This window comes from Schistocerca gregaria, chromosome X, assembly GCF_023897955.1.
Source record: "Schistocerca gregaria isolate iqSchGreg1 chromosome X, iqSchGreg1.2, whole genome shotgun sequence".
Lineage (NCBI taxonomy): Eukaryota > Metazoa > Arthropoda > Insecta > Orthoptera > Acrididae > Schistocerca > Schistocerca gregaria.
Window position 1 is genome coordinate 830,118,904 of NC_064931.1, and position 18,646 is coordinate 830,137,549.

General features: G+C 34.8%; 1 protein-coding gene across 1 annotated transcript in view; it reads left to right on the forward strand.

Moving 5' to 3' along the window:
- Window positions 1-18,646, forward strand: part of LOC126299332 (uncharacterized) — a 793,355-nt gene that overhangs the window by 481,854 nt on the left and 292,855 nt on the right. The window contains exons 43-45 of the mRNA XM_049991162.1: window positions 17,241-17,439; window positions 17,567-17,772; window positions 17,911-18,060. Of these exons, the coding sequence (XP_049847119.1) occupies window positions 17,241-17,439; window positions 17,567-17,772; window positions 17,911-18,060 (555 nt within the window). The remainder of the gene's footprint in view (window positions 1-17,240; window positions 17,440-17,566; window positions 17,773-17,910; window positions 18,061-18,646) is intronic.

Here is an 18,646-nt window from a genome sequence, read left to right on the forward strand (position 1 = left end):
ACCCCCCTGAGAGTTTCACTTGCATTCCACTGCTAAGGAAAGTCTCGCAGGAATGCACATTGTTTACAAATTTGAAAAGTAGAACATGCAGTAAAACAAGTTTTTTCGAAATATCATCATAGGTTACTGTTGTGTCCGACAGTTCTTCATTCTGCTGATGGTCTTGATGATTTTTTTAAGGATTGGACACAACTCCCACGTTATTTCCTACAACATTTTACAGTGTATTGGCTTCAGAATCCAATGTTCCCTAATCACATATATGAAATATTTCATAAGAAAATTGCAAGGTAAACAAGGCTCTCAGAATCTGAAGGGAAAAAAAACCTAAATAAAAAAAAAGAAATAAAGAAACAGAGAAATGTCAAAATGACTTCTTAACTGATTTGAAGTTAAGTGAAAAGAATACTTGGCTAACCATTAGACAAAAGCAAATGCTAACTCATCTTACGGGGGGCTGGGGGAAATTAAAAAGTTTCCTTCTTGCAAAAAGAATTTTAGATTTTGTCAGATGTAATTATGCTGTTGAATTTTGTACAAATACTAATTAGCAATATTAAAAAAACACTTCTACTAACACAAAATTGTAAAGCAAATATTAATGTATTAGTGGTAACAACACTAAAACTAACACTGAACAATCAGTAAATTTTAACTTGGATACAGAAAATAATAAGATAAATGATTTGTTCTCTTTTGAAAAGTTATACTGTTTTGAAAACAGTCTTTTCTGTTAGTTTCATCATAACTGTAAAATACAATACCACTTGCAATATTGCAGATTATGATACCAAATTCACTACTGAAAAATTTGATACCATATCTCAGAAGCAAGTCCTCTGTGCCTTTTTGGCACTACCATGGCTTACAATACCATTTTATATTGTCAGTAGTTCATGAAATACTGTGTGTAGCATAGACACCACTAAAACATCAAAGCATTTGGTAAAGTTCTGTGTGCTACATAAACACTTATTAGTTCCAGGATACTAGATTATGTGTATAGTAGTTGAAATATAAGTCTGGTGTGCTAACATGCCACAACTTCAATTGAGGATTGCATACTGTAAAAGCTATCACATAATTAAAGTCCTTTCTGACAATTTAAGTTCAAGTCTAGATGAGGATACCATGTAGTGTGTTTAGACACAAAGCCAAGTTCACTATCAATTTGGTTCAACTCATGGTTGAGGATACTATACATCAGCAATGAAATAACATATTTATATGCCCCTATGGTGAATGTCCATAGAAACATGTCATGTAACCAACACTTAAAGCACAAAAATGAAAATGTCCTCCTCCAGATCATGGGGTTGTCTGAAATTTACATACCATTTCTGGTTGAAAATTCACTTTAGCTTACATAGAACTGAAAAATGTCCACTTAGGTAATACAAAAAATTATATACTATACACATAAGATATTATGTATCAAAGTTTATGAACAAGTGCCCACAGGCTTCAATAACTCTCCTAATACCTTTTACGCACTATGGTGAAGATAGGGTTTGTTTGTTTCAGAGTTTTGTGTCATAGACATCTGTGTAAAATTGCATGATGCCTTCTACACTGTTTACAAGTAGTTTATAGTATACATATGTTACTAGTTACCAGACAGTATCTTCAAAGCATTTACAAAGATGATGAAAAGTTATGCACTATTTATGGGGTATAGGTATAGTATTCAATGGCAAAGTAGATTTGTATGTTTAGTATCATTCAAGAACCATCCCCATACTCATAGTTAGTTACATAAATAACAAAACATCGAAGAAAAACTGCAATAGCACTAAGATATTTACAAGTTATTGTGTGGGATATGGTCATGTTGAAACACTATAAAATTAGAATTTCTGTACACATAAATGTTGATCATTACATGTTTCAATAAGTCACAATATAGTTGTAACACTTGGTGCACACCTAGCACAAGACAAATTCAGCATAAAGTCTCCCATCCAGGGTAAAATGTTTCAAAAACCTAGTATAAACCTCATCATGTTTTCAGAAAAGTAACAATATAACTTCCACCTCTCAACAGATTTTCAGAAACAGTAATGGAACAATTATATGTTTCAAGTATATAGTCTGATACAATAAGTAGTTCAGTTTATAAAGCCTTTTGAGTACTCAATACATCAACCATCAAGTGTTCAGATGTGTCATGCTGATTTACCTCATATTATTTAGTGTAAGTATAAAAAATTTCATGAGTTCAGAAATAAACAGTTTTCACTTCTCATTATCTTTCAACAGTGTACAAGTATGTAATGTGTATAGGTGTAGTTGTTAATTCACTAAAAACATTCTCCAGTTTACTTCCTATTTCCAAGTGTCATGTTCTTCACATTAATTAACAACAAGATGCTTAATCATCTTTCAGTGTACAGATTTCTGACATATTGCCTAATTACAAAAGATGTAACACTGCACATAAACTCAATCTTTCTGTATAAATATCACTGAGTATTTACTTGCATCTGTTCCAAAAACAACTTGCATTACAAACTTTGCTCATGTGTTTTTCATAAACTTTTCCACAGTAAGAAGGGACAGGCTCCCTAACCAGTCCTTAGCAAATATCATTCTCCTTATTACATCACTAGTAGATCAGTAGTTCATTAAATACATCAAATATCTCCTCATTGCATCAACATAATAACTTCACCTCATGTCCTCATAATATCACCTCATTACTCCACTACGTAGTCCGTAATAATAATCACCTAAGAAAAGTCACCTGCTTCATATTACACAATAGATCAACCACACAAAACAACACATAGCAGCAGACCTCACAACTGGTATAGCTTTTCCTCTAACAATAGAAACTGACATTACACTATTTACATGTTTTATTATTTTGCTGTATGTAATCACTACATCAAAATTTACCAAGAATTGTGTATAATACAATGTGTACTAATCTCATTACTCCTGCAATTATACAACCTTTTACATTTACTTGTTTACTGGGTACTCAGGGTGTGCAACATAGTTTGATATACTTGTACATTTTGTAAAATTCCATTACCTTACCTTTTTGGTATAATTGAACAAGGTTTTTTTTTTTACTACAAGCAGAAAAACATCCTCCAATATTACTTTTGCACTCAGAAAATGATCAAACCACCATTTCTGTTCCCAGGATTTCTATTCTCATAAAACTGTTAGTCATCATGGTTTGGTTCTACTTCCTGATAATTTCTAAAATTATTTGGATTCCCGTCATTCCTTCCCAGAGTCTTGTTGTTATGTCCTTGGTTAAAATTGTCATTATTATTAGCATTTCTATTACGATTGTGGTTACTACAGTTTGGCCTCCTGAAATCAGTACTATGTTGGCCAAACCAGTTATACGCCCTGTCCAACTTCTTTACATATTTTAGGAACTGGTCTACTGAATCACCTGGCTCATAAACTAACCCCATTTGAATTCTTTCTGGTAGCTTTCTCTTAAGTGAATCTATGTGAGTTAATTCATCACATGTTCAGTGAATATTACTCTACAAAGTTATAATGCCATGTTAAGAAATATTTATTGATTTCTGTTTTACAATTTTTTTTTAAACAGATGCTTTTCTTCTCTAAATTTTTGCGCTTTTTCTTCTGTAACTCTTGAATTATACAATTATACAATTTTGTTTTACAATTTGTTACAAAAATGAAGGAAAAGAAGTAAACAATATTGTGTATAAATTTCATTGATGTCGGGTTAGCAGTTTTGAGAAAATGTTCCTCAAAAATAAAAATTTTAAAGTTTCATGATCTGGTCTTTGCAAAACTCTTTCATACCACCTCTCTGCTCCCTGTACATCGAACCATTTAAAAAAAACTCAATCATTATCCTTGCCTGTTCAGTGTCAGACCAAAACTTTTTCAATAAACACTTTTCAAATTCATCTATGGTTAAATTGGTACAGTCAAGTTGGTGGCACATGACAAGGTTTCCCCTTCTAATGATGTTTTAATAAATTTAATTTTTAATTCACACTCATATTAGGGAGAAAACTATCATGGCAATGTTGTATAAAACCAACTGGCTGAAAATGTTTGTCACCAGCGAAACTCTTTGGTAGATTGTAGGATAGCTTGGGTGTCCTACATTGCAGAATGTTTTTAGATAAGCCTCATCTTTTAACAGTTGTACTTTTTTTTATATAATAGTGGCATCACTATGTAAGTCTGACATATTTGACTCTGTTAGCTTGACTATCTTCTGAACATTTTCATCTACATCTGAGGCATGACTGTGTATTTTTTTTTCATCTAGCTTATTTATAAAGTTTACAGCTTGTTTACTAGTGAGTTTTTCACACATTTTTTCCATTGATGACAGTTTTTTTCAAGTTTTTCACTATTTTTTTTCATTTTTCACTTCTTTTTCCATTGATGACATTAATGCAGTAAACATGTCTTGTAAATTTAACTGTTTGGGTTTTTCACTCAGCATGGGTTTGCTTTTGTGTGACTGTACTTGTTTCCCACAGTCTGTACTCGAATCTAACACACTACTGTCTAAAAATCCTGAGTCTGCACTGATTTCATTTAAGGGGAGCCGGCACAATCGATCTCCTCCATGTTAGTTTTAGCAAATAGAAGGAACATTTTTTCTAAAACCATTAAACATATTGCTCTGAAATTTGGACTACATGTTCAGTGAATAATACTGTACAAAGTTGTAACGCCATGTTAAGAAATATTTATAGGTTTTTGTTTTACAATTTTTTTAAACAGATACTAATTTTTTTCTCTAAAATTTTACGCTTTTTCTTCTATAGTAGTAGAATTATAATTTTTTAACCATTTTTTATAAGAATTAAGGAAAATAAGTAAACAATATTGCGTATAAATTTCATTGATGTACTGTTAGCAGTTTTTGAGAAAATGTTCCTCAAAAATGAAAATTTTAAAGCTACAGGACATAGCTTCCAAAGTGTTTTAATACATTCCTGCCCCTTGTGGTGGATTATCAGCATCCTCTTCTTTTCCCAGTGTTAGTTTCCTTTTCACTGGTCTTTTCTTCCACTTTGCTGCATGTTGTAGGCTTTTGTCTCATTTTGCTGCACCTCTTAGTCTTTCTTCATCAATTAGGTGCATTGTGGTAATGGGGTTGGGTCCTGGTTGGAAACCTTAACGTTTCAGCACGTCACATTTGATAATGTTTCCTTCATTGTATGTTGCCACTTTATCATTCACTCCAAAATGAAATGTTTTTATCTGTACGAACACTCTTTTGGGAATCCTAATCGAAATTCAATTATTTGCACTTTCATTTGGATTTTGTGTTTTCCCATGTAAACACTTTTACAATAAACTTGACTGTGAGAAATCTCTAAATATGGGCTTAATTACATCAATTACAGCATTTGGCAAACTGTTTTTATGGGCATATTTCTTTCTTGATTGGTACTTACACCATGAGTCATAACCTGTGGGGTACAGTGCATGTTGTGGGTGCGCATTTGTCGATGTAGTATGAAAAAATTATGCCCATACTGCTCTCCTCATATGCTCAATGCTTCTTGTATTTTGCCTAATTGCACACCCATGATACCTCTGCAATCTATCAATTGCTTCATCTGTCAATCTTCCTCTTCCTCCAACAGTCTTACAACCACTACGCTTGTGGAATCCCAATGTCTGCTTTAGTTTGCGCAAGCGAGCCCCCATGCGCTTCTGCGCATGTCCAATACACTCCTGTTTTTTAATGTGAATTTCATTGCCACAAGGTTTGAGTTCCTCTACAGCTTTATACCCCTTAGAATCACCATCTCATAGATAGTTAGCGTATCGTATGTTATACCACTCCTGTGATCTGGAAAAAATTTGCTTTCACTCCCTCTATTTCCATCGCTCCACTCGTGCCGGAAAAATTTGCTTCACAACCTTCACTATGTTCATCCTTGGTATTGTCCTTACATCTACAATGTTCTGAGAGAATAGCAACATCAATTCCGTTGCTATGTCTTCACTGGTAGCTGTCACAATGCCATTTAGAGATTTATCACTTCTACATTGCCATGATCCATCTAAAGCAACAGTTAAATCTGTACAATTACCATTATCTGTCATAGCTTCTTCAACTGCTATCTTCATTGTTGCTTGAGCAATATCTTCAGCAGAGGAGCCCACCAATTCATTATAAAATCCAAACTTGGTTTGTGGTTCTGGAAAATTCATAATTCCACATAACATTGTCCTTGCAGCACTGCCTTTGCCAATGCAACGCAAGCCAAACAATAGCCTAACATTTATATCATACACCTTCTTTCCACTATTACCACTATGAGGAATACTGTTAGAATTTGAAAACAAAACCTCTGCAGCACATTTGTTACACTTCAATATCATTTTACATGCCAAACCAACATGTGAAGTTATTTTCAATTCCAGTCCTCTTTCTTGGCAAACTTGGCATGATACGTTATGTTTCAAAATATTATAGAGCAAGGAAATATTAATTATTTCATTCACATTATTACTGTCACTTTCATAGTTTTCAAATTTTTCTTTGCTGCCACAAAGTTTCTGACTGGAGGAAGTTCTATCACATTCATTTCGAGTAGTCGGTTAAGCAGTCTGAGCAGCATGTCCTTCCAAAACAACAAAAGATTTCTTCTTCCACTCATTGTGCCTTTTCTTAAACACTCGATTACTGAAATGGAGCATATTCATATCCACAAACCAAATACATAAAACAGGTACAAGCAAAATTTGTCAAATATGCAAAACTGAACAGCTAAAGAACACAAAGCAAACTCCAGAAGTCAACACAGATGGTATAGCATTTATGTTTACCGATATGAACATTTACTTGTCACAGAGATAAAACCTTACAACATTGGAAAACAAAACACTGTCTAATTCCACAGAGATACCCTGCTTGCAGCCAGCGAGCAGTGCCATCAGAGGTGACACACCAACTCCCTACAACCGTTTACGCAGCACGTCAACTTTGCAACAGTAAAAAAACACTTAGAATTCACTTAGAAGGGTGAAACTTGATTTGTTTTACTCAGAAAACTCCAAATAATTTTATAATGAAAAAACCAAAAAACATTAATTTTGTCATTTTCATCGTTCCAGCTCCCCTTAACTGTTTAGGTTGACTATTGTCTAATACATCCTGAAACATGTCTTATTGGCTATGTCCTGTTTATAGTCACTAGTTGAAGCTCGTAGGTCCGGAATATTTATTTCATTGTTCTGATCCTGATCCATTTTTTCTTAACTTTGTTCATAAATTGTCAATGCAAAAAAAAAAAAAACAGTTAAAATTTTCACACAACACTGGACTGAGAAAATACAAAAATAAATGTATTAATTGGTACTTAGCTTATTATTGTCCTGGATTGGGTAGGTGGCATCAACTTTACTAATAATGCTTCAACCTTTTACAACCATGTTTGTCCATAGTGTTGCATCATTCCAAAACTTCTTCACATGTACTATGTCAAACTGTATTTAGTTTAAAATCATAACACTTTGCAACACAATTATATCCTTTTGGTCACCTGAAACATAAACACATTCAAAAATCCAAACGTAAAAGTATCATGGTCACAATGGCACCAATTTAACAACCTCATTTGTTATTCACAATTGGAATCTCTTTAATTGTAATACATGTTCATTGAGTTAAAATATTGTTGACCAGGTCTAGTGGTAGTTTTAAAGAAAAAATACTCATCTTGTTTTTTGAGGATCTTCTTCAATCTGTTGCTTGAATTTCTGGTGTCTGCAAGGCAGGTTCTCTTGTAGGTCTGGAAACCCTATAGGTTGATGTGTTTCTTGAAATAACATAAATTACAAACTGATTTGTATCTAAGTTTCATTTATAATAGTCCTATATGCCTTGCTGCCATCAATTACAATGTTCACTCAGTGAAATACACTCCATTTATATGCAACTCCAGAAAAACTTTACATTTCTCCTTCCTTCCTTCCTACCAGACAACATACAACCAACTCTCATCCAATTAACATCATTCCAAAGTACATCAGTACAGATAAAGTCATACTAAGAATGAAACATAGAACAGTAAATCATAAATAATTTAAAGAAAATTAAATTTACTCAATAGCACAACAGAACAATTATGGTAACATATATTCACATAAATAAAAATATATCTCTTTGTAGTACAGTAATTTTATGAAATTTGTTTTTTAATCACAGGGATTAATTGTGTTAGTATGTCATACACTATTTTACAGCTGGAGTTTAAAATATTTCAGATAAGATTGAAGAAAGGATAAGATCATAAATTTGAGAACATACATGGTCCAAATGGCTTATTGCACATTACAGTACTCATTTTTAATAAATATTGAAATGTATAGTGATGAAAGTGCAATAAACTTGGACACAACATGTTGAAGATTCATAATCATGTGTCAATTTTATATGACGAGTGAGACAAGAAAGAGCTGTCATAATGGATGACAGAAGCAGCTTTAGCTCAGTCCATTAGCACAGTTCAGTTATTTTTTAAACGTAGCACATTATGTCCTGAATACAATTTTACCATTTTTAAGTTGTTTTTCAGTGATAATTAGGAACATTTTGAAATAATTGAAAGATACATATAGAACAATATTAGTGTGTTTCATAAGTTATCCATAGAAATAAACTTCATGCTTATAATAGAAAAATCTAGCTACTACTGACTGTAATGCTGCCATTAAGAAAATGCATAATATACAAAAGAATTAATCAGCCCCAGGAGACATATACTGAGATGACAAAAGTCATGGGACAGTAATGTGCACATATACATATGGTATAAGTATCATTTACACAAGGTATAAGAATGCAGTGCATAGGCAGAGCACTGAGATGATTCATGTGGGAAGGTTTCTGATATGATTATGGCCACACAGTGGGAATTAACAGACTTTGAATGCAGAATGGTAGTTGGAGCTAGATGCATGCAACATTCCATTTTGGAAATTGTTAGGGAATTTGTCCTAGATAACTGGAAAATTATGCTCGGAGCAGATGAGTCACGACTTCAGTTGGTAAGAGCTGATCATGAGCTTCAAGTGTGGTGCAGATCCCATGAATCCATGGAAACAAGTTGTCAACAAGGCACTGTGCAAGTTAGTGGTGGCTCCATAAACGTGTGGGCTCTGTTTACATGGAATAGACTGGATAATCAGGTCCAGCTAAACTGATTATTGAGTGGAAATGGTAATGTTTGGCTATTTGGAGACCATTTGCAGCCATTCATGGACTTCATGTCTGCAAACAATGATGTGCTTTGTCATTGGGCCACAATTGTTCATGATTGATTTGAAGAACATTGTTGACAATTCCAGCAAATGATTCGGCCACCCAGATCCCATGAATCCCATTGAAGACTTATGGGACATAATTGAGAGGCCAGTTCCTGCACAAAATCCTGTGTTGGCAATTCTTTTGCAATTATGGGTGGCTATAGAGTGAGAATTGGCCCAATATTTCTGCAGGGGACTTACTGAGTCCATGCCACATCGAGTTGCTGCACTCCAATAGGAAAAGGTGGTCGGACTTGATTATAGGGGTATCTGATGGTTTTTGTCACCTCATTGTAACGCTAATGCAATTAACACCATCTATAGCCATGATAATGGTCTCAGTTTGGTTAGGGAGAAAGTACATGTGTTCTTTCACATATTCCATAATGAGCTAATTCCATTCATTAGTGATTAGATCCCGTAGAGCTAACAAATTGTGGGGATGTTGGCTGCTATGTTTGACCTGCTATCCAAACGGTTTCAGATAATGCTATGTTATCAAGATGGGGTGATTTAGCAGACCTATTGATGCCTAAGAGTTCACCAAACTTGGAAAAAATCCTTGCAACCCTGTTGTCATCTTGGAAGACAGCGCATTCATCATAAAGCTCTAGAAGAAAGGGCAACAGAATTTTGCCAAACATGTTGAAGTAAACATACTGGCTCATTTCATAGTAACCTGAATGAGTGAGCCCAAATCCTGACACAGAAAAACATCCCCAAAAACTATCATAACCCCTTCAGCCTGAACTAAACTCTTAACACACAGCAAATTATATGTCTCATTGGTCTGTTGGTGCACTTAACACCTCACCATAGTTTCAAAAGAAGCAAAAAATGTGACTTTTTGACAACACATGCCTCTAATGATCCACTGTAGTGAAACTTCCTGGCAGATTAAAACTGTGCGCCAGACTGAGACTCGAACTTGGGACCTTTGCCTTTCGCGGGCAAGTACTTTCAGGAGTGCTAGTTGTGCAAGGTTCGCAGGAGAGCTCCTGTAAAGTTTGGGAGGCAGGAGATGAGGTACTGGCAAAAGTAAATCTGTGACGACAGGGCATGAGTCGTGCTTGGGTAGCTCAGTTGGTAGAGCACTTGGCCGCGAAAGGCAAAGGTCTCGAGTTCGAGTTCCGGTCCGGCACAGTTTTCTGCAGAGTGAAATCTCATTCTGGATCCACTGCAGTGTCTCTGTGTTGTTCGGCCCATTGAAGTGTGCCGCTGTGAAAAATGTCAGTTAGCGAGGTACCGAACTCCAACTGCCTGTTGTATGCACTTCCCTCTACAGTGTTTGGTTAGGCAACTGGTTTAATGGACCTGCATTCATTTACATCAGTAATTCCTGTCAGATTTGAAACCACTGTTCTTATGCTGTGTTATGTATCTGCAAGTGGCGCACCATTCCTTGTAGAGGCATGGGACAGCCATGTTGATACACCAGCAAATTGAGCAACTTCCTTGCCACAGCATAATGCTCTGATTCCATACAACGAAATGAAACATACACACCACTTCACTGATTTGACTTCAAACTTTGATTATAACACCTATAGTGCCCATTGAACTACATTTTAAGCACTACCTCCCTCAAACTAGTCACCTCCACTGGTAATATACTTCTTTCTTGAAAGGCATGCAGGTATGGGTTTTGATCTGAGAAGAAAAAATAAAATTTTCTTTGTTTCTTCTGTTGTAGACAGCTTGAAATCATTTCCTCCAAATAATTATGTATTGTCATATTCAGAGATGCAGAATTGATAAATAATACAGGCTGAGGACAGTTAAAATATTTAGATAATTAAATACCCTGATTTTCCTGAAAAAAAAAAGAAACAATTCATATTTATTTAGTCATGGAGTAGTTAAAATACTTAATTTTCTGTATAGTGGCTGACAGTAATACCTATTGTAGCCTTCTGTTTGAAGACTGGTTTAAGGCAGCTCTCCTTGCTAATATATGCTGTGCATGTCTCTTCAGCTATGCATAACTACTGCACCCAACACCCATTTGAACCTGATTTCTGTATTCAATCCCACTACAATCTTCTCATCACCTCACCCCACCAACTTCACTTCATTACCACACTGACAATTCTCTGGTGCCTCAGGATGTGTACTGTCAACAGGTCCCTTCTTTTAGTCATTCTGTGCCATAAATTTCAGTTCTCCCCAATTCAGTTCAGCACATTCTCATTAATTACACTGTGCATCATGATTTTTTATATTGTGTAACTTTCACAGTTACAGAGGTACTTTTTTTGCATTGATTTCAGATCTGTTATTAGTTTTTTTCTATCAGTATCAAGTAAATTCATTTTTCATTTAAACTTAAGTTTCATGGAGAGAAATGTTGGTACAAGTAAGGGAAATTGTAGGTTACTAAGATAAAGTAGTTGACCGTGTTTGTCACACCCATCTGGCTGGTAGGTGAGAAACTTTGCCCTATTGTTTACATGTTATCAATTTGTGATGTTGTATTTATGATGTTGAATGTAATCTTGCAGGTTCTTATATTCTCATAAGTGTTTGAATAACACAAATACGCAAAGACAGGGACATTAATATTTTCATGACAAAATCTACTATGCATACTTTTGTGTAAGGCTTAGTGATCAAGAAAAAAGCTGGATAACACCCAAGTTATGCCATACAAGTGTTGAGGGTCTGAGACTGTGAAAAAATGGGAAGAGGAAATCAGAGCCTTTTGGAATTCCAGTGGTTTGGAGGGAGTCACAAAATCATTTGTAGAATTATTATTTTTGTGTGGTTAATGGTGAAGGTCATAATGCAGAAATAAGATAGATAAAAAACATGCTAATGTTTCTGTGGCGTAATGACCAATTAAGCATAGTAAATCTCTCCCTATTTCCAGTTCCACGTATTATTCTTGAAGATTTGCAACAAGAGAGCAGCTCAGAAAATGAATGCAATGATGATCATGATTACAAACCAGAAGAAGATTCTGCATCTGAATTATGTTGTCAAAACAAAGTAAATGATTTAACTCGTGACTTGAATCTGACAAAAGATGCCGCTGAATTATGTGGGCCAAGACTGAAAGCAAAAGAGAAAATGAATTAATAAAATTCTTTAAAGAAAAAGACCATATAGTTTTTTTGTGATATTGAAGGTTTTTTGAATTTATGAAATGTCACCTATGATCCATATCAGTGGGGGTTATTTATAGACTTGTTGGAACATAGCCTGAAAAATGTACTTTCAGTACCTGTTGCCTATTCAGTGCTCACTAGGAGATGTATGAAAATCTCTCAAATCAGAGGTTAAATGTGTGAAAACCATTCATGGTCAATATTCGGGATTTGAATGTAGATTGTACACTACTTAGTCAACAATCCAACTACACAAAAAAGCTATGTTGTAATTGCGAATAGAACAGCCAAACCAAAGACAAGTTTTGGAATGTAACTAACTGGCTCAAAATAAAACCCCTCAAGATCAGTTCAGAGAATGTATTGTATTTTATGGACAATAAATTGCACTTTTTACTTTGAAACATTGCCTCCAAAATTCAGGCACATCTTATACTCGAAATTAATATAAAAATGTCCAGCCCTAAAAATGGCCATATATGCTGCAGGATACCTATCTCAGTATGCCAACACTGGATACAGCTAGCAACAGTAGTGCACCAATGCGACAAACATAAGTAGCAGGGATTCACAAGCTTGCTGACACTGTCTCCCTCCCACCCCACCATCGCAAACCCAGAACAGTATCTACCCTATGCTGCATCACTGCAGTCTGCAGTGCCAGTATACTTGAATTCAAAGTGATTTGTGTCATCGGTAACAGTACAATATTTTTGTTAATAGCTAGTTTTGTTATGGAAAAAAAATAAAAGGTATTCATAGGATGGAGGCTATAAATGAAAGTAATAGCATATGCAGAAGAACATGGAGACAGACCAGCCGAGGAGCATTTCAGCCCTCCACCAACAGAAAGAAGCAATTCAAGACTGATGTGCCAGGAAAAATGAACTGAAAAAAAATGAGGAGACAAAATGTGAAAATAGAGGACTGAATGTAAAATGGCCAAAATTAGAAGGTAACAATTGAAATGAACTCAAGGACACCTTCAAAATGGTATTGGAAGTAATACAAAAATGATTCAAATACATGCTCGTAAGCTGGTGCTACAGTGGAACTTAAAAGTCTTTAAGGGTGGAGTTGGTATGTGCAACAGGTTTATAAAGTGTCATGGACTTAGCATGCAAACCAAAACCAAAATAACTCAGAAAATGTCACAAAGGTATGAAGAGAAGATTATATCTTTCTATTGCTTTATTATTCAATATTGAAAGAAAACCAGTGTAGAACTAAGCCAAATAGTGATTCTCTGACATTTGATGTGCTGAGCAATAGAACTGTTGCCATGAAAGATACTAAAACTGTAACTATAAAAACAAGTGGACATGAAGAAATGCACTACCCTGTTGTCGTTTCATGTTGTGCTGGTGGTACTAAACTTTGTCTATTGATCATTTTCAAGCACAAAACAATGCCAAAACCTTCTGAAATACTGCCAGGTGTTGTTGTTCATGTATATGACAAGGATCGGATGGATGAGGCTTGTATGCTGTTATGGATCAACAGAGAGTGGGAGAGAAGGAAATGTGCTTTATTGAAGAAGATTTCTCTACTTGTGCTGGATTTCTATAATGGCCAGTTTATATATAGGTAGTTTAGTAGTCATTTGAAAAATTCTGTGAAAGAGAAATTGAGACAGGGAAATACAGAGCTTGCTATTATTCCAGGAGGACTTGCTACAGAATTGCAGCCTCTCAATGTCTCTATAAATAAAACATTTAAAGTGTACTTGAGGGAGTAATGGAACAAGTGTATGATGGATGAAACCCAACATGAATTCACACTGAAGGGAGCTTTAAAACAACTTACTATCAAACAAGTTTGTCTGTGGATAAAACAGTCGTGGCCAGGGTGAGAGAAGACATAAGTGTCAAATCTTTCAAGAAGTGTGGCAGATGTAACACTCTCGATGGCAGTGAGGACCATCTTATGTATAAAGAGGACAATGGTGATGCCAAAGAGGAAGAACAAGAAGAAGAAAGTTCAGATTATGATTTTCAAGGATTTTAGAGGTCACCTTTGCTTTAAAAACTAAAATTTTTTTCATGTGGCTTTGCAGTCTAGTAATAAAAATGGTAAAAATGTTATTTAAAAAAAACAGCATAAAAATTAAGGTGCTTCTTATAGTTCATAGCATCTTATAGTCCATAAAACATGATAACAACAGAACAAGTTGTTCAACTGAGTAAGATACTATTACCTCCTCTTCACATCAAGCTTTGGTTAGTGAAACAATTATCTGCAGCACTTCCTAGAGATGGTGACTGGTTCTTGTGCTCGATAACAAAACTTCTGAAAGTATGTTATAGGAAACTTAAAGAAGAGATTTTTGTGGGGCCATATATCAGAAATTTAATGAAAGATAATTTGCTTAATAGTACCAAGAATCCAGTGAAACAAAGGGCTTGGGTCTCATTTAAAGAACTTTCTGAGCAACCAGAAACATCCAAATTATAAAACCATGGTTAAAACAATGTTGCAGAGTTTCATGAAATTAGGATGTAACACGAGTGTCAGGACTCATTTCCTACATCTGAAATTGATTTTTTTCCATTCAAACCTTTTTGATATCAGTGAAAAATGCTTGTGACAGGACATCAAGGTGATGGAAAGAGATACCAGGAAGGTAGATTTCAAACATGATGGGTGACTACTCTTTTACGCTAAATAGAGGATACGCTGGTGAAGGGAGACAATGAAGGAAGAGAAGTTGTGCCTCATATCAGTGATGCAGTGAAATCAGTGAACGAAAATTAAATTGACATACATGTGTAGGTTTTTTTGCAATAATTATTAGTAGTTTTAAGGGAATTTATACCATTATTTACTGAAATGCAGTGTGTAATGATTCTATACAAGGTTACAAAAAAGTATTTTTAATGCAACTAAAAACATTCCCCATGAGAAAAAGTGTGATTTAATCTGAAATTTCAAATATGATTTGTAGAAAAATATGTGTTACAGAAAACCAAAAACCAGATTTGAAATCAGAATACGAAATACTGTAAATCTCCTCATACAGTAATAAAACATAATTTCAAAATTTGTAAAATGCAGCATAGTGTTTCCAGAATGAGATTTTCACTCTGCAGTGGAGTGTGCGCTGATATGAAACTTCCTGGCAGATTAAAACTGTGTGCTGGACCGAGACTCGAACTCGGGACCTTTGCCTTTCACGGGCAAGTGCTCTACCAACTGGCAGAAGTAAAGCTGTGAGGACAGGGAGTGAGTTGTGCTTGGGTAGCTCAGTTGGTAGAGCACTTGTCTGCGAAAGGCAAAGGTCCCAAGTTTGAGTCTTGGTCCGGCACACAGTTTTATCTGCCAGGAAGTTTCAGCATAGTGTTAATTGATCTGCCCTCCTAACCTTCATCATTCTTCTGTAACATCACATTTCAAAACCTTCTGCATTCTTCTTGTCTGAATTGTTTATCATCCACATTTTAATTCTGTTCTCCATGCACTTGATATGAAAGTCATATTATTTTAAACTACGCTAGTTGTGTCTTTTTCACATTTCATTTTTACCCGTCTTAATGAAAACAATCCAGAAATAAATGTAAATGGGGTTGTTTATGGATAAATAAATTACAAGGCATGTGTAAGGCTTTAACATATTTGATCATATAAATGTTAGAAAGATTTCAGTGCCCCATTCTGCTGTGTGCACTTAAAGTGATACTGAGATTGCTTCGCAGTAGTTTGGTATACTCAAATGGCAGAAAATTAATATAAAGAAGTTCTGGCTCTGAACATACAAAACCATTCTTGAAGTGTTACCATATTTGAATTCATCAAAAATTGAATGAAAATCATGCTTCTCTCAACCTTCACACTATGAAACATACATTGCTTGCATATGAAATAGTACTAGTTGCTCTTCCATATTACACATATAATGCAATATGAAGACAGTCTACTATTAGTAATACAGGTATTGTAGACTGCACACATCATCCATCAGCATGGTATAAAAGATAAATTTGTAAGTTACATGACTAGCTTCACTCATAACACACGACGACAAATTTACAATGGAAGTTTTAAACTTACTTTATATCACTAGATTCCTTTGGTAAATTCACTGATAACATAGTCAGGATTTTTGCAGTATTTCTTTGAGTTCTTTTACCGTTAGTATTAGTTGCTTGAAAACCCATGTATGATAAACTTATATATCCTATCAGTTATGAAATAAGAGAACTGCACTAAAGTTAAAGAACTCTGAATTTATATTGGTCTGACTCCCAAAGAAAATTTTCACGTTTTTTTTTTTTTTACCAGTACTGTTGTTAAATGAAAGAATAATGTTGTACCAGGCAGAGAAACACTTTCATTCCATGATAAATCAAGAAAATGGTTAGAGTATCTTCTGAAATTAGTGGCTAAATGCTAGTTTGCTCGTGATATAATAGTATCATTGATCTCACTGCTTTTTCAAAGTAACTGTATATGATAATTCATTCAAAATTAGTGATCATTTGAAAGAAGATGGTAATATGAGAAGTATGGCAGAAATTGCCCATTCTACAGAAGCAAAGAATTTGTCAGTCAAGTGGATGAATTGCTTACTAGAAATTATCTGTCCTTAGACGAACTACATTTTCAACCCATTTCAGGAATAGGTTCTAATGCTTTTGATCACATGATGAATGATCACTAATATGGAATGCACTGTAGAGCAGTTTTGTGGTGGATGATAGTGCCATGTAAATCAACTCATTCTAAATGCCCAGCTTGCCCTTAAAAACAGATAAGACTGTTATTATTGGCAGATATTTGCAGGAAGAAATCACCATTGCATGCATTTGATTTCACTTGAAATTAAAAATTTGCAATTTTGTTGTTATTCAGGTTTGGCACAAATGCTTCAATGAAGGCAAGTTCTGAGAAAGATGTTGAAATGGAATGCAACCTAAAACTGCCTCCACCATACTTTGAAGTTTACACTGTGTTTACAAAGATGAACTCTACTGAAACATATTCATATGTTGATAGCACTGCAAGATATTCTACTTACAAGAAAAGATCATTGTATGGATATTCTGTGTTGGTAAGAATATATTAATCACCATATTTGCAATAAAAAAATCACAAAAATAAATTTTATAGAGTTACTGCTACAGAATTTACCACAGAGAGATATTTTACAAAATAAGTGTTTTCTTTTGCTTTAACAGCTTGACTCACAGGAAGAAGGGACAAATGGTCGTTTGCAGATACAGTGGGGTAATGGACAGATATCAGAAATTCTGAATATATTGCAGCTGAAATACATCAATGACCTAACAGACTTGTTTTATTCACTGAAAACACCTATGTATACGGAAAAGACATTCATTGCTACAGCTCTTTTCAAACCACTGGGAAAACAGCAGAATATGAAGTATGTAAATTATATTCAAATTAAGAGATAATTTTCTGTGATCCTGTTAAGTGGGTGTAAAAATAATGGATTTATGTGTCCTCAAGAAGTGACATTATTTGTTTGATAACACTGATGAAGATATTAATTTTTCTACAGGGCAAATGTGTATTGGCCTGAAAGTAATAGAGTAGCTACTGCTGATATTGATTATGTAACAGCTTCAGATATGAAAGGAACTGTAAATTCTACTACACCATTCAAAATGCTCCCATGGGCAGCCCTCAACTTTTTGATCAAGAATGAAAGGTAAGACATGGTGATAATAACTAAGTTTCACAGGACATTTTCTTCCCTTATACAAGGGTACTAATAAATTTTAGCTATCACTGCAAAAAATAAAGGTTTGTTAATAATTTTTCGTTTGTTTGCTGGTAAATGTCAGCACTCCTAGCAGACATTGAAATCCTCACATCACAGTACTGTATCACACTACTAGAGGGGCCAAAATCAAATGGCACAGCCCATTGATAAAATGTGGTATCATGAGGCAATTAATTTTTTGCAGCATTGGCAATATTTCAGCTGCATCAGGAAAATCTGAGTGGCTAAAAAAGTCATCTGGGTTATGTTGAGACTGGGTTATGTTGACACAGATGCAACATTTCTACTGCTGCTTGATACCGAACTTTACCAACAGATTATGCCATTTTGCTTTGGTTCCTCTGTGGTCCTATGGAATTGGGATTTCAGTGTGTACCAGGAATGAAGACAGGGATCTGCATCAAATAAAAAATTAATCTCATAAACTTAATTTTTGAAAGTGATTATTACAACTTTATGAATACCCTTCATAAGCTTAATCAATACCTAATCACTTTTGCACTTGAAAACA